General features: G+C 42.1%; 1 protein-coding gene and 1 long non-coding RNA gene across 4 annotated transcripts; one reads left to right on the top strand and one right to left on the bottom strand.

The window, feature by feature from the left end:
• Positions 1-718: 718 nt before the first annotated feature.
• COLEC10 (collectin subfamily member 10) lies at positions 719-20,529 on the bottom strand. Of its 3 annotated transcripts, none has more exons than XM_035318739.1 (6): positions 19,978-20,524; positions 9,446-9,517; positions 7,735-7,806; positions 5,547-5,600; positions 4,327-4,452; positions 719-2,839 (listed from the first exon to the last, which is right to left on the bottom strand). In XM_035318739.1, the coding sequence occupies exons 1-6, from the start codon at positions 20,123-20,125 to the stop codon at positions 2,448-2,450; spliced, it is 864 nt and encodes a 287-aa protein (XP_035174630.1). In that variant the 5' UTR covers positions 20,126-20,524; the 3' UTR covers positions 719-2,447. The 3 variants fall into 3 exon arrangements, with proteins under 3 accessions (XP_035174630.1, XP_035174632.1, XP_035174631.1); XM_035318740.1 differs by having other exon boundaries at positions 2,415-2,839; positions 4,327-4,422; positions 19,978-20,469; XM_035318741.1 differs by lacking the exon at positions 4,327-4,452 and having other exon boundaries at positions 19,978-20,529.
• Positions 19,398-25,728, top strand: LOC118162541. Its single transcript, XR_004748504.1, has 2 exons — positions 19,398-19,539; positions 25,659-25,728. It is a non-coding gene; the product is annotated as an uncharacterized LOC118162541 (long non-coding RNA).
• Positions 25,729-25,732: the final 4 nt, after the last annotated feature.

Below are 25,732 nucleotides of genomic sequence, written 5' to 3'. Positions count from 1 at the left end.
GGTAGGTGAGGTGGAGGATGCAGCAGGCAGTTCCAGCCTTTCCATTTCAGAAACCCAACACAAGTTTGTCACTTGCTTCCTTCAGCTGTGCAGCAGTCATTCCTCCCCACATGTGGGGCATGCTCCTGGGTTACTTGTATTTCACTGTCTGCTAACAGGGTAGGTGGAGTCCAACTTCCTTCATTGCTTTGACCATATTTCAATCTAGACAAGTGCTCCTTGCTTTTGTACATGAAGGAGACTGATTTTATACGTGACCAGACTGCCTGGTCAAATCCCAGGCAGAGCTTGACCCTGCAGCAAAGTGTTTCTGCTTCTTACCTTCTCCCAGCTCTGAGTCTCCTCCTAAAGAACAAGAGAATGCCCTGTTAATGACGATTGTCAGCCTTAAGGACACCTCTGTTTTTTGTCAACCAGCAATCCCAGTATGGCCAGGTAGTTCCAAATTTCGTTCCCCCACTCTGGCAAGCAAGCTTTGGTGACTTTTTGGCTCAGAGGTGAAGATGTGGGGTGGGGAGGTAGGTACCAGTGTGATTGTGCCTACCCACAGGGATGTTAGTATGCCATTTCCTCTTGACTCGTAAGAACTGACCTAGCACAAGTGAGGTTTGCAGCCCTCGACTTGAACTGATAAAAGGCATTATTTTTCAATAAACTTTGCCTTGAATTAGTCATTAATTCTTTTCATTATCCATTAATGATTCTAAAAGCCAAATAATTTAGTTTAGTGAGTTTATTACTATAGATCCTAAAAAGTGTAATTCTGCTTGGTGCTAGGGATGTCAGTTCTCAGGAAGGGAACAGTTCAGGATGAGGTGCATTGTGCTAAGTGAACCTGTTTGCCCAAATGCTCTCACAGCATAACAGGGGAGCAGTCAGAAGAAATGTGGTCCCGCCCCTGCATTCATGGGGCTGAATAGTTCTCTGGAGGGTGTGTAGCAGCACAGATAATTTACTGCTGGTAGCCATAAATGGTTTTCTGGAGGAACAAGTAGCTCCTGTGTTGGTCATTGCTCAGAGATGAGCTTGCAGTCAAACTACCAGCTAGGTGAATGGTTTGGAGGATTTTCCTGCTGAAGACGAGATTGACTACATACGACTGTTGTCTACTTGCCTTTGCAGTGCTGCACACACCAGTAGGAGGGAGCCTTAGAGCTGACCTGCATTCCTACTTGATGGGACTGCCTTCTCATACAGCTCTTCATATACCCAGAAGGACACTATGTGTAACTGGTGCCAAGAGTGACCTGCAGGGTACACTTCTGCACGGAGTGGTGCCCAGTGTTCTCCTCAGCCTCCAGGTAGCATTCTCTCCTTTTCAGTCTCAAGCGGGAAAGAAAATCTTTAGACCTTGCAGAGGCCCTGGATTGTCTCCTGGCATCTCCTGCTGTGAGGAAAGGAGAGACTTTTAAGCAGCCTGAGGAAAGACTAAGAATGAACAGGCTCTATTCTGAAGGCAAAATGAGTGCTGTGTCTCAGGAGCATCCTGGACTTAAGAACAGTCCTGGAAATGCTTTAGAAGAAGCCACATGAGTGTGGCTTTTCCAATAGTTGAAGGAAAGTGATCCTTTGGTATTAGCAAAGATATGAAAATCCGATCCATTATGGGTATACTGACATGGATAACTCAGGAGCCAGGTTGTGACATCAAAACATGGACTTACTGCTCATTCTTTGTGGAGAGTCCCACTGAAGTGATGACTAAGGTTGCTCAACCAGACCTGAATCTGGGTTCTTGGAGGATAAAGCACGTTTTATAGCTGCTTCCTTTGTCACAAAGGCACATGTAATTTTAGCATTAGACACCAAACATTTCTGGCTACTGAGGGAGGGTGTTTATATGTTCTTACAATCACTTGTTAAACCAGCAGTGCACGTTGGTATAAAAGAAACTACATGTGCTTGTTTACAGCCTACAGCAATGGATTTGCTTCCTTTATACTCTTTTCTGTACTCTATTTTTTTTTGTAGATTCTTGCACAGCTTTTGGGGGGCATCAGAGGCTAGAAGTGCCCCATCTCCATCTATTCCCAGGTTGCATACAAGCTGCACAGACTTGCAGACAGAAGTGCCATTGGTAAGTTTGTTTCTCACACCTCAGCCCAACAGGATGGGTGCTCTCCACTCTACCACTCTCCCGTGCTGAGTTGGAAGCAGAGATAAGTGAGTCCTCCCCTGCATTAGTGAGATTATGTTCACCGTTGTGTACTCTAAATTTGCCCAACCACCCCAATTTACACTTAAAAATGAATTAAAAATTCACAGCTGGTGACTTGGAGACCTGAGCTGACTTTATGGTCACTGCCGTCTAGCAGTAGTTATTTTTTAACCCGGTGAAGTGAAGGCTGGAGGGAGACTTATCCCTCTTTGTCTGCTTTCGCTACAGTGGACGAATGAGGAGGAGTTACGGCATGTACAGAAGGTGCCAGATGTCTTTTGTGGCACATTTATTTTCTCTTCTTGAGGAATTCACAGATGAAGTAGATGGTGACTTGGCACTCAGAGTCATTCCACTCCCCCGTGCTGAGCATTTCCACGCAGTCCTGGCTGCCAGTGGAGTCGTGAGGCTCCCCCTCCTTCCAGTTACTGTAGTTCTGCAGCGGGCTGCTGTCTGCATACACAAACTGCCCTTCTTTTTCCATGTCGTTCATCCCAATGAAGGCTCGGAAGAGGCCGCTCGTGGAGATGTAGTCAGCAAGAAGGGCGTTGGTTGCCTCATCCTTAGGCATGGCAAGTGTTCCTCCTCTGTCCCTGCAGTGGATCAGGGCTTCTCTGTAATTCTTCTCTTCTTTGACAATGTAGTAGAATTTCTCATCTGTCTCCCTGATGCCTGCTATAACTTTAAAGCCAAAAAAAAAATCATTAATGGCATTTCAGCAGCTATCAAAGGTGCTTCAATTTGATGTTTTTTGTACCAGAATTAATGAAAGAGAGAGAGGAAAAGTACTGCCACCGCTGAATTTATGATGAACAAGGAGAACATGACCAGAGAATGACTACTAGTGGGAGTGACAAGCCCTGTGCATGCACTAGGACAAGGGCTCTTCAGTCCTGACTAGCATGTGTCTCCTGTGACACTTTAGTACCAGATGTCCTTCAAGTAAATTTTACAAAATCAAGGCACGCTAAGTGGAGAAATAGTATATAAATCTGGATCACCCCTGTTGCTCTATTGACACCCCTGCTATTGCCATATTGCCATATTGTATGTTACAGATTGTGAAAGAGTGCTGTGGGGTAGGAACACAGGGGTATGGATAGCTTCTGGACCCTTTCCATGTAGAGGAAAGTTGATGTGACCGCTAAAATAAGCCATTTTAAATACAGTTTGATATTCACAGCTGCTGTAGCCACCAAGGGGCATTGACTGGGAAGGAAACTGTGGCTGCTCAGCAGCTTTAAAAGGTAAACTTCTTAGTCAACATGCATCCCATTGAATAAAGCAGTACCGAGAAGCATTTATGGGTAACTGGCAGTTGATTGTCCCTGCTGTTGGATTGCTGGACTGGTCCTGGCCAGAGCTTTGGCCTGGGGCAAATAACACTTTCCCACGCAACTCCGGAGTTACCCCAGGTGCGGTTTAGCAGAGGACGACTCCTGGTATGGTCATTCAGTTTTGTAGGATTTAGTAATATAGATGAGAGCTGTGCCAGCTGGCCATAGAACAGTCTCAGACACATTTTAATTTACAGATATTGACTGAGGCATAGAAGAGGTTGCAGAGCCTTCTCAAAATCTCTGCCATGCCAGGAAATGCTTTCTGTTCCTTTTAGTAGGGACATTTTTCACTGTCCCACTGACAGCACTGCCTGCAAACGTGACTTTATAACCCATGGATTTAGGGTGCTGGTGTCTCCCTTACTGCAGGACAATGACACTTGCAGTGAGGGGAGGCATGAGGGGAGTACCATGAATGCATCCCTCCTGCACAACAGCAGCAAGACCAAGAGGTTCCTAGTGCTTTTCCTGGCTCTTTGGACCAAGTAGGCACAAACTTTTTTCATTTCATTTCTTGAGTGGCCATTGGGCCTGAGGGTGAGCAGGCTGACAGTGCACAGGCAGTTAGCAAGCAGTGCCTGGTTCTTTTTGTGATCCTTTCAGTTATGCTATTGATCATTTCTGTATTGTATTGCTTTTATTCGTCATCTGCTTGTATCCTTACAGGTGCAAGACCGCCTACTTCCTGTATGTTTTCGCATTGCATCGCACAGTGAGCCCTCTGTCTTTGCCTGGATGCTGCCATAGAACAGTGGTAGAAGAATAGCAGTGACAAACATTATGAGAGCCAAATAAATCACAGCAAATACACAACATAACAACCCTTACCATTCTTTACAAACTTGATGGATGTGTTGAGCCGAGCAACATTGATATTCAGTTGTCCAACAACTCTGCGGTATCTTCCACAGTCACAGACCGTGCCTGTTGCAATGCAAAGGACAGAGGGTTTATCTGTTCAGAAATACTTGTGTGTGTATATGTATGTGTGTAGGGTCAGTCATAGCCCACCTCCAAACCTTCTGAAGACTTTTAATCATGTGGATGGAATAGTTTGCCATCTTCCTTCCAACCATATCAGTGTAGGATTTACACATCCCCTGCCCCTCTCGTCTGCAATTCCATCTGGCTACTGAGATGTGGCTTGAAGTGTTGATCACACAGTGTCACATCTGAATGCTAAAGGTGTCCTTTGGCACCTCTGTATCCATAAACAGCACTCATTCCTAGACTTGGACAGAAACAACAGCATCACTGTTTTCTCAGTGAAAGAGTATTGTGTGGTGCTGGAAATACCTTGGTGGAAGGACCATGTTACTGAACTGCTGCATACAGCTGTGGTACAGCAGAAATAGTTGACGCCAACTCAGATAATCAGTGGCTGTCAAGCACTGAAGTCTCAGTTATATATATATTTTTGTTGGTAAACTGAAATTTGGCTTAATGTAGGTTTTGTTTGTTCCTCTCTTATTCTCAGGAAGAAAGCAAGTTGCTGATGGTTTCCCATAAAGAGCCAAACTGATGTTGCCTATGAAATGTCTTATAAATGAACACAGCTGAACATTCAAGGTGGGAAAACATTCAAGGTTATTAGGACTGGGAATAACCTTCTGGGTCATCAAATCCAAATTATTCTCCTGTAAGCAAAAGTGTTGCATTCATCTGACAGCAGATTATGCTCTATCTAAAATCACATATATTTTTGTCCCTGTGTTCCTATCAGGAAACTATTAAAGGACTTCATTCCTTTGGTATTCAGAAACTTTATTCTAGTTTCCAGTATAAAAATATTCCTGGCCTGTTTACACATTAGTTTTTATCTTATCAACCATTCTCTATTAATTTAGGTAACTTCTCCCTGTGCTGTGAATGTTGTTATATTCATAGCTATCAGTCATGTCCCTACCCAGCCCTCATTTTGCTAAATAAAACTATTTCAGTCTCTTCCTGTTTGTTTCACCCATTCTCAAGTTTGTCCAGACAAACCAACCCTGAAAGCAGACACCCAGAAAGCTCAACCATTCTTCAGAGAAGGATGAACAGCTTACCTGCTTTTCCCTTTTTTCCAGACACCCCTGATAAGCCTTTGGCTCCTTTGTCACCTGAATAAAAAGGAAAATACATTTTCAGATCTCAGACAATACATAAGTCAGGGGGGTGTATTTGAAAACCCTGTTTAATAATATATTAGTGGTGTGATTCTGATAGGAAGCCCCGATGTACTGTACAGGCAGATGTACCGTGCTGGTAGATGTACTGCACTGGCAGATGTGCCAAGTCAAACAAGCCATGATTAATTCTGGTGAATGAAAATAAGGAGAACCCTTTAATAGCTAACTCACTGATAACACAGGCATCTTGAGTGCTGATAGTTCTGGTACTGCTTTAAATATAAACTGCCCAGTGATCCCAAGAGGCCCAAAACACTCAGAAAAACCAAGGGAGGTGAGACCTGGCTTCTCTCATTGCCTTGCAGGACAGAGCCCTTTCCTGGGGTCGGTAGCTTCATGTCAGGACAAGGGACCAGATGGGGCTGATGGTCACTAAGCCACCGAATTCATGTGTGCAACAGATTATGTTTGCAGGCAGCAATTAGCACCTGCGTGAAATGAGGTCAGTAAGAAACAGTGTTTCATTTCAGGTGTAGTTCATGGAAACAGATTTTTTTTTTCCTCCGGCTGCTTTCCCCTTGTACTGTGATTCATAAAAATGATTTTTATAAAATAAAATTGATTCTCCAAATGCTGAACTAATAAAGGACGGTGACCAGAATCATTTTTTTTTTCTTCTTTTTTTTTTTTTCTTTTCTTTTTGTTTGTTTGTTGTTTTTTTGTTTTTCAAGTAATCTCAGCTGTGATTTGACAGTCTTGGCTGTCTGGATCAAGAGCAGATGGACTTTATCTGAAATTAGTGTCAGCTCTTCCTTTAAAAATTAAAGCCTTCAGAGGCCAAATAATGTTAATACTTGCTCTACCTTGTTGATAGCCATGTTTTGATGTGCTTTTAACATAGAAATCAGGAGCTGGCTGGCATTTTAATTAACATTGCCTGACAGCCTGCACACTAATATACTGAAATTTCAGGGTTGCTTCGTTAAGAACTTGAATGTTTAATGGTAAATCTAAACAGTGACTTAGTGGCCTTTGCTTCTGCAAATAAAAAAAGGAAAAGAGAAATAAATCCACCTGGAAGGGGGCAATACTTTATACAGTCAGGTTGACAGCATGATTTAAAGGCTAAGAGCATTGGTTTACTGTCAGAAAAACAGTTTTTGGATTCTTAAATTCTAGTTTCCTTTGGTGCTTGGAGACATCTTAGGAGATAGCTATCTGCGTCTTCAGTTGTCTAGGTACTTTTGAAAATTAATCCCTCTGGCCAAATTCTTTTGTTCTTCTCTGATACTGCAGCTGGCTAGGGGCCATCAAAGGTTTATTAAAAAGTGTTGGCTTGAGAAGTTCCCAGGAGAGCTTGTTCCACCCACTCACCTGCCTGTCTGAGCTGATGCTTTGGTTAGAGACCACAGAGTTCCCCTTAGGACAGTGGATCCCTGCTGAGCTTTTGAGGCAGGTCTCCTTGTGGCAGAAGCAATATTTCTTCTTAAGTAGGTCTAAAAGGAAATCCTGAGCCTCTTTTCAGGCTACTAGACCAATAATTTCATGAAATGATTTTCCAAGTAGAGTTGGAGTCTACGTTGATTTGCAAGGAGTGGTTGTCCTACGTTATGTAAGTGCTCTCTTAAAACTCTAAAAATCCTCCCCTTACCTGGCTGTCCTGGGCATCACTTGCTCACATCTCCCACACCAGTGTGGATAACCAGGCGTGGCATCCTGAGCACCAGCAGAGTATTGACTCAGGCTCTTCAGCATCTAAAGCAGAAGCACTAGTTCTGCTATCTCTTTCCAAGATATCAGAAGATTCTGGTACTTCCTTCACAAGGGCCAGATTTTCTCCCTTTCTCTTTTATCATCTCAGAGGATAGATTTCTTAACTCACAGAGCAAATTATTTTTAGCCTTGTAAGTGATATATTGCACATGGGAAGTAAAACATAACTATTTCAGTTAGCTCTCATCACTGATTTTTATGCATAGTTTTCTTGGGAGACCACTGGTCACAGCAGGTATTTAATGTACCTCCATACCTGGAACTCACACAAAACACATATTTACCTTGAGGGGAAAAAAAAAAAAAAAAAAAAAAAAAAGGCAAACAAGAAAGTTCCCAGACCAGAACTTACCCTTTCCACCAATAGGACCAATTTTCCCAAGCATTCCCTGGTCACCGACATCCCCCACAGTTCCTTTGTTTCCTGAGAGAAGAAATAGGAGGAAAAGGGTATGGATGGCTTCTGTCCTTTCTTCCCCAAGATATTAGCCCTTTATTGCTGCTGTTTTCCCTGAGTGTGGCCTGTCCAAATGTAAGGTATGGACACAAGTGTGCTCATGTGAGTATACAGGTGAACACATTACAAGCTTTATGGTTTAACTTTAATTTAGAAAGTTTTATAAATGAAGCTCGCTTGTACCAGCCTGGGCTGCTGAGGTGCTTCTGTGAGCCGCAGGGTTACAGGTAGCCCTGCTCTTCTATCAGGGAACAGCAAAGTGACTCCAACGCCAGAAAGCAGCCTTTAAACAAGGTCCACAGCAGTTCCCTGCACAGGTTCAGATCGCTGCTACTGTGGGATACCTGCAGGGCACTGCAAGGCACCTGAGCAAAACTGCCTGTTCAGCTGCTCACAAACATCATATTTTCATACAGAATATACAAACTAAAACTCCTAGTGAGTATTGATTTAACTTCACAGTCAACCCAGGCCATCAGCATGTTGCTTGGGAGGTGTTTGTGGATTTTTTCTCTACCCCAGACCAAAGCCTTGGGTTCATTTGGGAGGTGAAGTACTCAGGCTTTGCTGGGAATCCTCCATCAAAGCAGGACTGCAAATAGGGAGCTACTAGTTGTGCTGTGCGTGCTTTCCCAGTCCTTGAAGCACCAAAATAATGGATGCCTTTTTGGCTGATTGATAGTTTAAATTCTAATTTATAGGAAATCTCACTTTGCACCCTGAAGTTAGGGTGCATCACTAAGGTGCTTCTTAATTGGTTTGTTACCTGGTCTGCTTGAATGTTACCTGATCTTTTTAAGGTAGGAAGCAAAGCCATAAGAGTTCATTAAAAATGAAAAAGGTTTTCATTATAACAGTAATAACAGGATGTTTTTAAAGATTCTATAAAGCTAGAGACTTTTCTGATTAGACTTAAAATATTAGACCATTGTCAAGGAAGAAAGAACATGGATTGCATTATCATTAAACTTTAATGATACATTAAGATTTAGAGTTAGAGTAAGCAAACAAGGCTGATGCTATCACGTCTGGTGCCTCAGAGTGCTCTGCTCAGCTCGCTGTGAAGGTGTGGGATACGTTTAATACGAGTCCTGACACTCCTTTGTCTCCTCATTCTCAGCCCTGATGCTGCTTGCTCGGAGGAATTTTGTTTCTCAGTTTGCTTTTCTGCAAAATGGGGACAGCTGAGACTGAATTTTGTTGAGCATCCTAATGTATTGCCAGGAAATAACTCTCAAAATTCCTAAAGGATCATTTCACAAAGAGAACAGTGATCCTTCTGGTTGTACGTATGATTTAGGTAGTTATCAGTCTTCTGTATCACACTTATGGTTGTCACTTGGGAGATCAGCAGTAAATGTGCTGATTTATTACATGAAATTTACTTTAGATTTATTGCCAGGCGTAGCTTCAGTATCAATTGCCACACATTGCACCAAACTCTCAGAGCATTGTTAGGTTCACTGATTAATATTTGACAGGCATTGTGAAATCCACCAGGGCAAGAGGAATGAAAAGCATTAAACAGCACTGATCATATGCACCAGTACAGTTGTGTGTGTTGATATTCATATACCAGTAACAGCCAACAAACCATCATAAATACCTTTAGGTCCTTTTGGTCCAACTTTTCCTTGTTTGCCCACTTCTCCTCTATCTCCTTTTTCACCTTCATCCCCTTCCAGAAACATAAAACAAACAATCACGGGACATTTAACTCAGTGCAGTAAGAGCAGTTATACATTCTCAGAAAGTAAAGTTCACCGTCAATTTTTTTCCCTACCGATTTCTTTTTATTTCACATTGAGGGCACAGTAGCCATGGGATACATTTCCAAAGAAGAGCTGACAAATCTGCTCATCTGACCATTAGGAAAAGCTAAAAAACTTCCCTCTGGGGAAGGCTGTTCCAACATAAGGATTATACACCAACTCCAATTCTCATACTTTAAAGGCCTATTAGCTGTAAAGCAGATAAATAAATGAATTGGGTTTATTCAATAGATAAATATTGGAGAACCTGGACACGCTAGGGAGAAATGCCAAGGGAGACAACTGAATTTATTAATTGTTCCTAGTGACTCTGAATTCAAGGTATGCAGATGCTATAAAAACAGGATTATAAATGTGTCACAATAGATCTTAGCATAGACCTTAGCACTTAGTGTGGCAGAAGTCTTGCCTTCAGTTTTTGACGGGTGGCATGTGTTAACATAACAAATGTCTTTTGCAATTACTCCAATACTTTATTTTGAATTAGTCATTCCCAGAGTATCTGGAGGAAGTAAATTCATTGCATTCATAAGAGTAGTGCAGAGATTTCCCCAAATGAGACCAAGGTCCTGTTACACAGGTTACTGCCTATACATACAGTAAGAGACAGCCTCTTGCTGAGCAGCTTACAGTCTGAAAGAGCAAGACAGCGGTTAGTAATGGGAAAGAAATGTTATCTCTTTCCTCAGGAAAGACGTTGCACAGGATTTCATTTGAGGTTTTGCAGCAAAACAGAAAACCAAAGGTACAACTGAAATGATTTTATCTTCTAATTCTAATTCTTAATCTTGATCCAAAACCTGAGAATATCTTTTTTTTTTTGACAAATACTGGGAGGGACCCCTGCACCCTCCTGCAGCAAAAGACCAGCACCGAATACAGACATCCTTCCAAAATCTCTCCCCCTGTTCCTGTTCCCTACCATGTCTGCAAGACAAGAAGGACAGAAGAGAAGGACAGATTACATGACAAGACCAGTAACCCGTCTCACCAAGGATGGCATCTCCAGCCCTGGCAGAAGGTTTTCAAGGAACTGGGTGTGCTGAGGGTGACTGCTCCCCATGAGCAATGGTTGGAGGGCTTACCTGACCCAAGGACTGCATCCAGGCAGCTTGTGAGAGCCACTTCTTATTCTACCATGCACAGAGTTGGCTCGTGCCTTTTAAATGCAGTTAGATTTTTGGTCCCTACAATATCCTGTAGCAAAGATGTTGATGATTTAATGTGCTGGGAGAGAAAGTAACTTCCTGTGGTTGTTTTCAGATTGACTGTTTCTTTGGGTTTCCTCACTGTTTTGTGAAAAAAAGCTACCCACTCGTTATTTACCTTCTGCTACTTTTGTAGCCAAGACGTAGCATATCGTGGGCTGTCCCATGGGGTGATGAGAGAAGAGAAATGACACATTAACTGCATTAAACAAAATGTTTCAGGGGTCCTCTGGCAAGTGAGTGTGTGCCACAAAAGCTGTAGTGTTAGGGCTCCCTTGTGGGGGACAGACTCACACCATTGGTCAGGATACCCTAGGGAGTGGTGGTCAGTGGTCCAGTGAGAATGATAAAGAGCTGAAATTCAGACTGAGTTGGAGGGAGGAAGCATTTGTTAGAAGGAGGGACAAGGAAGAAACCTGACGTGTGTGCTGGTTCACTCAGGTACTTTGCTTTTAATTCCAGCTACCTCAGGACAAAATAGGAAAGGAAAAGGTTGTAACCAGCCAGAAGTAGAAGTTTTAAACATCTTTTTATTCTCACTGTTTCTTCAAAGATACTTGATAAGTCAGTATGTATTTCCAAAAGCCAAGCTTCTTAAAATCCTGATAAAGCTTTGGATCTGAGCCTCAAGCTGATGGAAGGATGCCTGCTTGTACTGGGTCCTTGTCTGGAGGTCATCAGACAGCAGAGCCAGAGAATTTGCAGTTTAATTTTGCTGTTGACCTCAGTGCTAACATCATTTATGACTGAGAAATGAAGCAATTGTCCTTTCTAAACCCACCTGTGAAACTCTTCAGAAAACTGTAAGAATCACTTCGCAGTAGGACAGAAATTCAGAAAGATTCCCAGAGGTTGGCAAAGAGCTTGTAAAATGAAATTTCACGAAAAGGTTAAGAGCTGATGTGTTCACGGTCTGCAAACCCATGCAGGAGAGGAAATGTGTGATTACAGAAAGGCATCAGGGTGTGATTAAAAGCTGGAAAAGCTGGATGAGTTCTGACTAAAAATGTAGCATGGGGTTATTTAACAAATGGGCCTTGCTGTCCAGCAGGGGAGGGATCCCTAGCAGCCTCTTCACTTTCAGCCTTTACCTATGCAATGAATTTCCATGTGCAAGAGATGCTGTAATTCCGGGTTTGGTGTAGAAACAGCTGAGGGAGTTTCTTTGGCCTGTATCGTGCAGGAGAGCAGATGAGATTCCCGCTTACCTTCCTACCTAGGGGACCGCCTGTCACCCTCACCACCCTGTTACCTTCCCTGTGTCTTGTGGACTGCTCTGGTGGGTTAAGGGCTCTAGTAAGGCTGCTGTTCTCAAAGCATTGCTTAGACAATCTTAGAAATAGAATCCTTCAAAGAAAGTCAACAGACCAGCAGAGAAGCTGTGATTACTTCCCAGAGATGTTTTCTTCCAATCTCAGTTACAACATTTAGAGCTACTAATAGATGCAGTGTTTTTTTCTGAGGCTTTGAACACGTGGGGCTGCAGAGATGAAGCGAGGTTCCTGTGTATGGGCTGTTATACTCAGAGCCAACATGTGAAAGTCGTAAAAGGTGTGGGAAAGTTTGTTCTAGAGATTTTGAGAAATTAGGAGGTGTCTCAACTTTTAATGCTAACATCTCCTGTGTAGTCACAATTATTGCTCAAGCCATCTAAAAACCTAAAGGTCAGGGAGGAAAGATCTATCACCTGCTTCATCTTGGCATAAAGCAGCCTAACATGCTCTGCCTCAGTTCTGTTCCCTAGGAAAATGAGAATAATGCTAATTCGCCTATCTGTAGGTGGAGAAGGGAAATCCTACTTTTCTCCCAGTATCACATCTGAGAATGGATAGGCTATTGCAAAGCAAGGTAGAAGCCAACAGCATTAATTAATGGTACCATTTCATTGTTAATCTAATACTGGATGCTTGGAAAAATGGCGTTATAATTACAAATCCATTGTACCCACCTTTAGCTGTTGTCTATGTGCAGTGATCTCAAAATTTTGGCAAGAAATGCGAACAATTGGGTTATGCTCCCCTCTTGTGGTTTTGCTGTGATTTGCAACGAGATAGGAGGGAGTGAAAAGGTTGATTGACTTCGGGGCAGGAGTTGAATTGGCTTTGTCTCTAATTTATAATAAGCATCTCTCCCTTTCCTCTGAGACTTCGTATGGACAGAAAATCCCCCTATACAGCCACTTGTTTTTTAGCCTGACAGAAAGGGAAATCTAACTCCTGGTTGTGCTCTGGAGTGAGTTTTTGAATTTTTGTACCACTGTGCTTTATGCTACATGAATTGTCTTACACAATAAAAATAAAAATAAAAATCTGAGCCTGACCTCATATGCCTGATATGGATGTGGATGAGGCACTGGGAGCCAGTAGCTGAAGCATGGCCATTTCTTTACCTGTTCATATTCCTGCTAGCTGATTCACTTCTTCTGTGTCACAGATTTAAATTATCAGAATATTTAAGTTAACATATGAAACAATAAGTTGCTAGACTCTTCCAGCTTGGGACTGTGCGAGACAGAACAAAAGAGGAAACGATAAGCAGTAAATGACTTCTGCAGCCATTAGAAAACCATAATCATAATTGAGCAAGAGAAAACCCAGTCCTTTCTTCTCTTATAAACAAGCTCAGGGAAATGCTGAAGGTCTAATAATCAGCAGGATTTTTAGGCAGTTGAAAAGATCTCTTCCTCTTTAGAAGTTTCACTGAACAATGCAATGTTGAGAGGTTACATTTGGTAAGAATGCAATTAGTAAGTATTTACTGACCTTGGGGTGATTTATATTTCCTTCCTCAGTCTTTTGTTGGCAGTTTGTCTGGTTTGTATTCACGAACGGAGGAAGTTTTCAGGTTAAATTGTTCACATATGTTTAGTGGCTCCCCAAGCCTTGCGGTCAGGGCCTGACCCTGGATCTTGGAGAATCAGGCTGTAATCTCCAGGGATTACAGAGACCATGTTTATCGGGAGATACAGCCCTAATCTGGGTGATAGCAAGTCTGCAGGCTGGGTGGAGGCTAAAGCCGGGAGGAGGCTCCTAACTGTTTTTAGGCATGTTTTTCTCCAGGAACACTTAGTATCCAGACTCTTCACTCACAGCTCTGCTGAGACTCCCCGGCTCCACGCAGGGTTTTACTGCGACATGTCTCCAGGTGTGCTGACAAGCTGTGGCCTCAGGTCAGCTGCAATTCCTGTCTCCTGACCAAAAATGCTCCATAAATATTAAAGTCCCTTAAGCCTCTCTTTTACAGTGAATCAATTAAATGCTTCCTCTGAAGAAAAGGAAGGACAAAGCCTTTTATTGGTAGAGCCCTCACGGAAGTCCCAGGTTCAGCTCCCTGAGCCTGCAGGCACAGCATGCATCACGGCCCCTGCTACCTTCCTCCGCACTCCTGGGCATGCCCACCCTTTCAGATGGTAGGAGCTCTGCTTTTGGTGGGCTAAAGCACAGTTCTCCTCCTACATCAGACAGTCTGAACAGAAAAAAGGACACACCATGTACAGTCTGCAGCCTACTGACGTCTGAGCCTTTGCAGCACTTGAATGTGTACTTCCAACAATTGAATGTGTTGAGAGGTTTGGTCACCAGAGGGAGTCGCAGACTCCAATAAGTAAATAAATAAATAAATAACCAGCACCAAAACAGTTTGTCTTTCCATTGTACAAGTGTGTCAGAGTTACGTCAATGGAACGACTGAAGATTTCCTCTAATTTCACTTTCATTGTCTTTTAGACACTTTGCAAATTTCCCGTAGCTGTGGGGGTTCTTGTTTCCAAGCTGCATGCGACTAGTGAGGACATGATTTCTTGTCCTGCCCTGGAGTAAAATGATATCATCTGGCTGGAATCGATCTGACGTGATGTGCCCTTCCCCGTCTTTCCTCCTCCTGTCTGACCCCAGCTTCTGTCCCTATGTGCTTCTGTCCCACTCTGGGTGATTTTGAGCACTCTTCTGACCCTGTGTTTAATGAATTATGGGAATGAAAAGGGAAATACTAATAAGGCAAATAAAAATGTACATTTTTAATCTGATGAATAAACAGCTGAGCCAGTGCAAGGTGAAGGTAGGACCATGTGGTCTGAATGGTGGAAGAAAAAGATATTGGGCCTCCCCTTTTGAAAAAAAAAAAAAAAAAAAAAAAAAAAAAAAAAACTGACAGATCAGTCCAGCTGTGTGTAACTTCACCCATAGCCACTCTTCCAGATGCCCTGCAGGGAGCAAGGGAGCATGCAAGGCTCCACAGGTTGCACTATGAGAACAGAAGTGTTCTGCTCACGATTTCTTGGGTACTGTTTTCTTTACCCAGCTCCAAGCTGGACAGCAGGGGCCCAGTCACATTCCCTGGTGAAATGGAAAGAATCTTCAGGAATAAATTGGATTATCTGCTCACTTTTCTGCTTTCCACTTATAAGCAGATATTGACTTCACTAGAAATACCTTCTTCTACTGCATTGCCACACTCAGACCCTCAGTAGGTTCTGTGAAGCTCCACTGACCTGGATTGCTTGAAAGTGTGGGCCTTTGTTCACGAATGGGACATATGTTGGGTCTTTAATAATACAGAAATTGCCTCTGGTTCTCCTTTCACTTGATCTGTCCCAGTTTAAGCTTCTCCACCTGATCCCCTGCCATTATGATGTGCTCTCAAAGACCCATGGGTTACAGTGGTTTGGGAGAGGAGTCAAACCAACATTGGTAAGAAATACAGACCTGATATCTTCTGAATTTGTATTTAAGTGCCCACATACATGCTTTATAACATAGACTGATAAACATCAGAAAATTAACATGTGCTAAAATACATGAAGGCTAAAATTCATGACAAAATAGAATTATGTGTTGATTATAAAGGGCTCTTCAGATCAAATGTGAGGCGCTAAGAGGGAAGCTTAGTTATAGGTTTGAACAGCCTATAGGATGTGGTAAGGCACATTATATTTTCAGAAGAAAATGTGGATAGCAGCATATCTGGTTTCTGAGAGAGTTTTAGATTTTCCAGGAGTGGAATTGCGTAAGCACAATTAAAGCTGAGAGATGGACAGCTATACTGGAGACCACAGTAAATGCTATTTTGAGGAGCCAGCCAAAGTCACAGAGTTTGTAAGCATCATTTGTCAGCAATAATAGTAAGGAAATGCTTTCCATCTGAATTGCTAAGGGAAACTCCCAATACTCTTCAGATTTCATCTCATTCCAGTTTCTCAACCTGGGCCTGATTCAAGGCCTTTGAAGTGCCTGTGTCTGGATTTCAAAGGAAGTGATCTGGGACCTGATAGCAAGATAGGAAGACCTGGAGTCAGTCCTCAGAAACACTCCCCCATATTCATATGAAATCTACTCTGGCCTTGTTCTGCACTCCTGCAATGCCAGACTTATTCTCCTCCCCCTACTCAAGCTTTTGATAGGAGTTTAGTAGCCAAAGTTTTGGGCTTTCAGTTTATTTCTGCCCTCATGTTGTTGCTTATTGATTTACTCAGGCCGGAGCTTTCACTGACAGCTGGTGCTTTTCCTCTCACAGCATTTGCTGCTGCCTTCCCACAGTTTCTGGTTCCTCTCTTAGGACCAGCAGCCACCAGCCTATTTCCCAGGCCCTGAAGGGTGGAAAGTAAGTGATAGGGCCATGACTAATTTTGCTAGTCCAAGCACTTGGATGTCCTGGGAAATTAATTGTGTTATTTATGCTAGATCTGGTTCTGTTTGGACCCAATATGTTAATGGAGTACAGAATTTGGTCTTTACTGTCCTAGTTAGTCAGCTGAGGACAAGCGTTACCTAACCTAAGATTTAAGAGGTCCTGCACCAAACCAGCCCAGCTAAATCCAAGTCATTCCTAAATGTCTCACATCAAACGCCAGAAATCACTAGCTACAAATACTGAACACATGTTTTGGTCCAAAGCATGAATTTGCTTCCTTTTCAGTATTTCAATAAGGGTAACAGAAAATGTTTCTCAGATTTCTATTTTTAACTTCCATACAAGCCAATTTGCCATATACCTCAAAAGCTTTCTCAAGGAGGCAGGACAAGACAGCCATTGCACCAGGGCTATGTTCATTAAAAAAATCCCCTCTTTTTGAGAAATGACCCATTGCATAGAAAATGAGACTGGGAAAGGAGGGCCAGCTTTTGCTTTTCTCTTATGCAACCTCAAACTCCTCCCTCCCCCGCCCCCCCCCCCCTTTTTTTTTTTCCTGGAGTGAATATTTACAAAATTTCTTTGCATAATTCTTTAAAAACAGACCTCAACATTCACTTTCTTGTATCGGGAATGGAAAAGCAGCACAGATGGAGGGGACTGCAGAGTGCCTGGTTTGGATCACAAATAACCACCAGAGGTCAGGCTGAAACCCCTATTCATTTCTAAATGATGAACAGTTTAACTGAGGCAGACTTTCATCATAGCAACTGAAAGTGCAAAAGACTTACAGGTTTTCTACTGTCTTTCTCCTGTTCCTAGGAGATTGTGTCCTTCCAGAGTATTTTCTAGCTCTTTATGTTTTGTGGTTCTGCTGACACGCTTTGGGAGCTGGTGGGTCTTTCACAACTGGTACAAAGACTTTCCTGATGATCAGCCTGGAATTACCCTTTCTTTTCATCCCATCACTCATATCATACCTCCCTTGTGACCTCTCAGGCTGGAGCATAAACAAGGCTATATTTTTGAAGGGGAAGAGCTTGGCTTGCACAAATTATCTGGAAAAGTTACAAGTGGTTTGTACAAGCAGTGACACTGATGATTCTTTTGAACAGGTGATCTTTAGGGTGAACATGCAGGAAGGTCAAGTGCTTGCTCCTGTAGCAATTGTGAATGCCTAAATGATGAAGTGAGTACTGCAGCCTTCAACAGTGCAAGAATGTAAGGGTGATAAGGTCTGAATCTCTCCAAACATCCTCTCTCCTCCCTTAGCCTCCTCTCCATGGTGTTGTATGATGGGAAGAGCAGCATTGCTGCTGTGTGGTACCAAGGCCGATCCCACGTGTGGCCCACAGAGTGAATCTGTCCCCCAGGACAGTTTGTGCCACCGCAGCTTTGCACAACTATTTAATACCTTTGAATTCCTTGCACATCTAAAGTGCTTGGTCCTGTTAGATACTCCATGTATCCAATGGGATGTCCGGATGGAAGGAGGAAGTTGGCACAACAGGAAGCTGGCTTGTGGTGGTGAAAGAAGCTGGAGCTCAGCACCTCTGACTTGTGAGACCACCACAGCTGAAGTCCACCACTGCTGAGACCACCACTGCATTGTCTTCAGCTCACCATAGCGGAAGACAATGAGAAAATGGGAGGTGAGGGGTTGGAGGTGAGGCAGCATGGGTCAAAGCCTATTTTGGGGAGAATGTTGATAAAGGGGCACAACAAATGAAGCCCAGAAAATAAACCTTACAGCAATGGAAGACTGAGCCTTGTCCATTGTCAGGGTTAAAGTTTGGGCAGCAAAGTGTTGCCTGTGGCTGTTGTGTGGTCCTAGGCTGGGGACTGCATTCTCTGAGTCCTTAGACACAAGATGGATAGAGGAAAACTGGCAGCAGGACAGACTGGCTTCTGCCATATTAGGCCAGCAAGCTTCATCACTAACTACAATAGATGCCTGAGGAGGAACAGAGTAGTTCACACACGCAGCCAGCTCTGTCTTTAGTTGCCCAGCTCACCGTCATCAGCTTATAATGGCCCTGGATGAGCTCAGATCTGGTAGGAACTGAAATCAGGCTATAGGATCATATAACATAGACTGCAAAACATACTTGATGACCTGCAATGGATTTGAGCCAATAACTTGGAGTTGATTTACACTCTTTTTACCAATCATGGATCTTGGCTGTGATAATCTTATTTTACAGTAGTAGTGAGGACCCTGCCAACACGTGTTTGGCTCCTCCATCGCAGTATCAGCCAGGGGGCAGTAGGACTAGCAATGGATATGTACTGACTTTCTCAGTACCACACTTGCAAAGAATCATAGTTTCTAACCTTCAAATGCTCCCTGTCCCAGCTAGACCACAGAAACCACCTGGAGTCCCAACTTCTCTGACGTTGTCACAAGACCACCTCATTAGCCTCATGACTGTTAAACACAACTCTGTCAAACTTTGTTCTCCAGCCTGCCATTATTCATGTACTAACTAAACAAACTCCCACTAGCTCCCCTGGGAATCATTACATCTTTCTACATTTCTGCTGTGGCAGCAAAAGTTTAAGCTTGGTTTGTAATCATAAAGAAATTAATTTGCTGATTAAAAATGGTCCTTTAAGCAACATGCATTTGAATAATCCATCATAAAAACAAATGACTCTGGAGCAATGCTTTTGACTTGATAATCTTTTTTCTGCTTAAAATTTAAATCAGTTGCAATTTTTTTCCTCTCAATCTGTAGCCTATAGAAAAATACAATGAATTACTAAAAAGAAAGCAATAGTTCGAACTGCAGTAGCCATGGTGTGGAATATAGATTTTAGATCTCTCATTGCAAGATAGATTTGTATGTCATGGTCCTAATTTTTGGCTGAGGTACCCTCCAGGCAATTCCATTGACATTAGTTATGTTGCCCAAAAAGTAAGCTAATGCAGAAAATTTGGTTTCAGATATTTGCAAAGAATTTTGAAGACAAAAGAAATGCACATGTCAGAGCTGATCTAGTTTTTGTTGAGGTCTGCAGTGAAGGTGCTGTTTAGTTCAACAGGAGCTGCTGGATTGGGTCTGATGAATGCAGTAGAGGTCTGTTTACAGGTAAGCATTTGGAAATGATGTCAATACAATCATTTTAAATATTGCATTTCTCTCTCTACCTATATGCAAAGTGAATCATTAACAGTTCAAAATAGGTGCTTAATTTCAGACAAAATTCCTCAATTTATGGCTGTTACCTGTACCATCTGTGTGATGAATACAAGAAGTAAGAGAAGATTTATGTGGCTGGAAAAAGGTGCAAAAAGATAACTTTAATTTATATGAGAATATGCAAGACAGTTCCTGAAACTAAAGAAAAGCAAATTCAAATCTCCTTACTTCATCACTTTCCCCCATTACAGTTTCACTTTTCTAGACATTTGTACGGTCTGCAGTAATTCAGATCTTTCATCCCCAGCCTGTGCCACAAGCCTTCCACATCTATTTAAAAAAATCAGCCTTTATCAGCCTCAGCATTAGTAACCTCATATTCCTCACCTTTTGGTCCAGGTAAAATTGTGTGTGTCGAGCAGATATCTGTTGTAGGTCGATTGTCAACATCAAAACCAAAAATCTGAACTTGGAAGATGAAAAGCACTACTAGGGTCCCGTATTTCCTTAGCTGTTGTTCTTTCTTGCAGCTCATCCTTGTAGCTTCTCAGGAAATGCCTTTCGTTGTTACAGTCTTAACAAATGCAGCTGATTCAAAAATAAATGCTCCACTAACTGAAGCTGTGCAAAGATTGGGAGCTACATGCGCGAACAGCTAAATAAAGTGAAGAAAGGAGTTTGACGATGCTGTAGTTATTTCTGTCCTGCACATTATCCAGGATATTTATTTAACACTGACAGCTGTTTATTCCAATTTATCTCTTATCTGTGAGATGTTTAGCTGCTTTTGCCAGGGAAAATTTCTTCAATATATGGGGATAATCTCTTTTGTCTTTTTTTTTTTTTTTTCCCTGCTGATTCTTCATGCCCAGTTTTTCACTTACTCAAGAGACAAAAGACTGTGGTATTGTATCCAAGTGAGTACTAATTAGTTATAGGATACTTGTGGCTGGTTCTGTTCTGGAAGAGTAACTCAGACTCTTTGTAATGTGTAGAGTACCCCAAGAGCTTTTCTCCAGCGAGACCTGTTGTGACAAGGGACTAGCTGCCAGTCTGCTGTGGGTGGAAGTCCCTGGTGCGATTTCCTTTTGGATGCCATCTACCCAAAGCCCCCATAGTGGGGGATGAAAAGTTGATTTTACCAATGATTGTCTGAGCCAGAAACCCACAAATGATGGTTTTATGCTTACAGATTTTTCCACAATGGTTGCTCCAAGCCCAAATTATTTTGGTAGGCACAGCACAGAAGGACAAACTTCAGGATTAAAGCCAAAGTAGCACGAGGTTAAATGACTGCAGAACATCCTTTCATACCACCTTTTTCCTCTGCTTGCTAACTGGGAGAGACAGATTATCAAGACAGTGGTACAGCACAGGCCCCAAGGTAGCATGCAGCAGTGCTATATATCCTCTTGGAAGGAACCGTGACAGCTATCCGTCTGTATGCTTTTTCCATTCCTAGAAAAACCTCCAGCTTTCTCTTACAGAGAACACAGTAACCAGGGATGGCAGATTATTCTAGGAAGCCTGGCAGTAAAGAGAGGGGAGACGGGTGTTTATAATCTTTCCAGGAATTTCGCTAACTTCTGGTTTCTTACACAACAAAGGAGACAGCTACTCAAAAACTGAGCAACTCTGTTGAACTGCCTAGTGAGTGAGGGCACATTTGCTTTCTATTTTCAAAAAATATGTTTCCTATAATAATAGTTTTTGAGATACTCTCCCTGTTGTTTAAGTGTATCATTTCTTTAGTATCACAATGTTTTAGTCTTCTAGTAGACAGGAAAAGTAGTAGCATGGATGTAAAAGAAGATGCCTTTTCTAAAAGGTATTGCAAAAAGGCTTTGATTTCAAGCTTTCATGTGGGATAAACTGTTGGCCAAAGCCCTAAGAGGGGTCAAGAGACTCCTCTCTCTCTTTTTTTCTAGCCTGGTCACAGACTGTCCCATTTTTCAAAACACTGTTTTTGTTAAACTATATACAGTACTTTTCAGAAGTAAACAGTGGTCTCAGTGCTAAAGAATGTTATCTAACTAACACCTCCAAATGTGGCCTTGATAACAGATACACCACAGCTAGGGGGGGAGGAAAGAGAAAGCTGGGATTAGAGATGGATAGAGTTGTACCAGGAATAAACTTATTCCTCTGTGATTTGCGTTGGGCACTGTGCCTCTGACTTGTACACTGTAAATCTGTTTTATTTATCTTTTTCTTCTCTTCACTTTCCATTTTGTGAGCAGAAGGTCAATGCAAGAGCAAGAATAGAGAGCGTAGGAGTGGGAAGTTAGTGTACTTAGCTTTGGAGGAGGCATTTGGGGAAATGTTGCCAAAGTGACGTGAATGATGCTATCTGCTCCACAATACTGAGAGACTTGCAGTGGATTCTTTGTTATTTATCAGTGATAAAAGGGGGTAAGTGTAAGTGAGACAGGAATCCATTTGTTTAACCAGTTAAGTTACTGACTGGGACAAAGCAGACGATGTTTTTGAATACTGCTGTTACGATCATTTTCAAATGTTCTCATTCCACATTAGAAATGAAATCAAAACCCTACAATTTTTTTCCTCCATACAAGTCACAAAACCCCTAAACACACAGTGAGAAACAGAGCTTAATATATCCAAGAGCTTGGTAATGACGCCACTTACTTAAAATGTAAGAGATCCAGATTCAAATGTTTTCTCTGCCTAACTCAAACCAGCATTTGTACTGCAGCCTTAAGGTTATCTTGTTATTACAGTCTTTTTGTTAATTAGTTATGTCTTCTTGTATGTTCGACCAGAAATCCCATCCTGGGGCTAGAAAATCTTCCTTAACAGGAAATCCATTACAACAGATATAGTAGAACAAAAATCTTGGGTTTTTGGTGAATCAGTACTTATCAACCCAGGTTCATTGAAAAATCCTCAAGCAACTTCACTGCTGATGGAGATTTAATGAGGCACATTGCCTATTGTGCATGTTAATTCTTATTGAATAGGGCTTAGAGAAATGTCTGTAGGCAAGGGAGAAAAACAAACTAAGCAGTGTTGTCCAGACATAAAAGACATAAAACAAACATTTCCTAAGGCATGAATGTTCTACAAGGAAACCACCAGAAGACACAAAGGAAAATCCTAAAATATTCTGTTGCTTTGAACTGAGCAGTAGTCAGGTAGCCTTCCTGTAGTACTAATCCTCCTTGGAGCCCAAGCACTTCCTTGGTCGTTGGTATTACCCTCACTTGGTTATGCACATGTTAGTAGTTAAATGACAATGAGTAAGTCACTTATGACTTACTCACTCTTTAAATGATAAGGAGTACAGACAACAACCTAAAAAATGGTGTTCACCAGAAGATGGCCAATTCTACAGCCAATTTAAATTATTCATAGATTCCCAGACTCTGTGGGTGAACTCCAGGTTAACACATCATGTCCATTAGCATGGACTGATTCAGGCAGAGGTGCTGAGAATCTGCTGGCATCCTTTCTAACCCAAATACAGTATTAATGAGAACTTTTATTTTCTGTACCGCAGTATACTGAATAAACCTGGGGGCATCTGAAGTAAAAGAAAATAAATAAATAAATAAAAAATCTCTGCTTTGAGTTCCTACATGGTTTTCTGTTCTCCTGGTATAACAGATCATGATGATTTGGAGTGTATCAGGATGTCATAATGGATACATCAATCATCATGGCAAAGCTTAGAGAGAATGGAAGAGGGAAAGTGCTACCGTGTGGTTTGCCAAGCATAGGGAGGAAAGTAAACGTGAGGGTGTTATGTAAAATGTCATTTTTGGTTTTGACACCATGGACTGTCTGCTCGAGCCTGTAAACACAAGGCTCCAGCAGTATTTCTCTGAGTAAGATATAAGCAATGACTAGACCTTAATACACCTCAAACAGCTGCCAAAAAAGAACTGAACAAGGACAAAAATTCTCCAAAATCTACTTGTTTCTACATTCAGTAAACAGCATTCATAGGACTCTAAGGATATTAGGCATTTTTTTCTTAAATACGCAGCCCAGCAGCGTAGGAATAGATGTTCCCCTATCAGCTATGATCTCGGCTTCCCTACAGAGTTTAACTCTGTTGAGTTTGGTACCTTGAGAGATGATCTTGAATGTTCCCAGGTCTGACTCAGGGATGGCAGTTTTGGAGTAACTTAGGTCTGCTTTAGAGCTGACAACCCGTTCTGGGGGTACCCCTACCTCTCCTTTCACCCTTTCATCCCCTCCTACCTTCTTCTTTTAGCCCTTAAACAGAAAATCTGACCAGATTCCAGCTGGAAGTGTGTGCTGCAAGGCAGGAGGGATATGGAGAGAGCTGGTACTCAGGGAGCAGAAGGAGTGGTCAGTACCAAGATCTCAGAAGGAGCTTGGGCTGCAGACCATAAATTCAGAGAGCTGCTGGACTCTTTATGAGATGTCCTATTGAACAGACACCGTACCCCATTTGTTAAAGCTACCTCAGTTGTTTGTGACTTCTGCTCACTCAGGTAGCACTGCATTGCAACTTCATGTTTCTAGCTTTTGCACTTCACTAGAATTTACTGGCTCATAGTGAACAAGTCATAAACACTTTCTTTGTGAGGGTTTCTCTCACAGTCAGTCTGCTGGCTTTTAATTCTACTGAAGATGCCTTTGACTTTACTCACATGGCATCAGGTTTCCTGAGAAGCCTGAGACAGATACCTATTGTTATTTTCCATGCAATCACTCAGAGAAGCTGTTCAAAATAGTAAGGAGCTCAGATATGCATTCACAGATGCGCATTCACAGATGCGATAGAAAGTGAAATACTCAGTGTGGTTTGTAATTCTGTTTATATAACTGCAGCCTCTTCCTGTGTCAGAACAGATTTCTGCAAACAAGAGGGCAATGATTCAGTTCCAGGGGAAGACTGACAAAATAAACCCCAGCTTCTGCTGACCTGATGTAGTGCTGAACAGTGTCCTACCCTGGGAAAATATTTCCTGCTTTATTTTCATAAATATTTATGTAATTCCTTCTGGGAAATATGGCTTCTTCAGAAAACTGAACATGCTGCTCCCTGACAGAAATTTAACTATTTGTTTACACATGAGAGATTATGGGCATTTAACCAGCCTTAGATTTTTACAGTCTTATCTCAGGCTGGCCTTTCTGTCTTTTAGAGTTCTCTTTCACTCTCCTCCTGGAGATCACACTGTACCTTGAGTCACGGAGCTCAGCTCTGGACCTGGATTTCAGACATCCCCAGTGCTCTTTGTAGGATTGGTATTTGGGGCTGAGAAGGAGGAATCAAGTGTGATGTTCTGCCTGGAATCACATTTCTGTCCTGCCCAGCTACAGCCTTCCCATGCGGGTTTGAGGCTCCTCTCCAAAAAAAAACAAAATAAAACAAAACAAAACAAAAACAAAAACAAAAAAAAAAAAACAGTAAGCAATTAAACAGAGGATTGGAGGATTACATGATTAATGAAAATACTTATATTTAGAATTAGACCTAAACACACTGTTGTGAACTGATATCAAACAGACAGCTAGTCCTTTGTGTTTGCTTTCTAAGTTTCTAGTGGTGATTAGCAGTGAAGTTGTGCATGAGTTACCCCAAGAGAACAGGCATATTCCCCACCATGACAAAATAAAAAAGATTGATCCTGCTGTCTTTAACCTTTTTAGAGAAGCCTTGTGCTAGTGCAACCCTGAGCTTTGCTCGCCAGCTCGCTCTCAACCCTTCCCTGCAGTGGTGAACTCTGCAGGATGCTGCAGAGAAAGCTGGCTGTTAGCTACAAGACATTAACCAGAGATGGCAGACTCTAAGCTGGTGCCCAGGATAAGTCATGTGAATGTGTAAGTGGTACTAGGTCATGTGCTGATGTGTAGATTTTATATGAAACCTGCTTATCTTGAAGATCATTGAAAAAACATCAAAGCGCAAGCACATCATTCCCATGGGATCTTAGTCTCCTGCTCCTAGCATTCATCTGTGGTGGTTTGCATTATTCATTTGAACTTCTGATTGAACACACGCATTTATACATAATATAGAATTACAGAGTACTTAATTTCTCACTCTTTCTTTTTTTTTTCTTCTTCAGTTTGAATTCTGTCATATATTTTCCAAACAGCCAGAACCTAACATCTTTTAGCACTTTATTCAGCACCTTGAAAA

This window comes from Oxyura jamaicensis, chromosome 2 (genome assembly GCF_011077185.1).
Source record: "Oxyura jamaicensis isolate SHBP4307 breed ruddy duck chromosome 2, BPBGC_Ojam_1.0, whole genome shotgun sequence".
NCBI lineage: Eukaryota > Metazoa > Chordata > Aves > Anseriformes > Anatidae > Oxyura > Oxyura jamaicensis.
The sequence above is the reverse complement of the archived record's forward strand: the minus strand, read 5'-3'. Positions and strand labels throughout refer to the sequence as shown.

Coding starts and splice junctions, on each gene's coding strand:
- COLEC10 (XM_035318739.1), bottom strand. CDS start 20,125: ATGAGCTGCAAGAAAGAACAACAGCTAAGGAAATACGGGACCCTAGTA. Junction 4,453..5,546: donor TGGAAAAAAGGGAAAAGCAG/GTAAGCTGTTCA, acceptor ATTTCTGAACAG/ATAAACCCTCTGTCCTTTGC. Junction 2,840..4,326: donor CATCAAGTTTGTAAAGAATG/GTAAGGGTTGTT, acceptor TTGGCTTTAAAG/TTATAGCAGGCATCAGGGAG.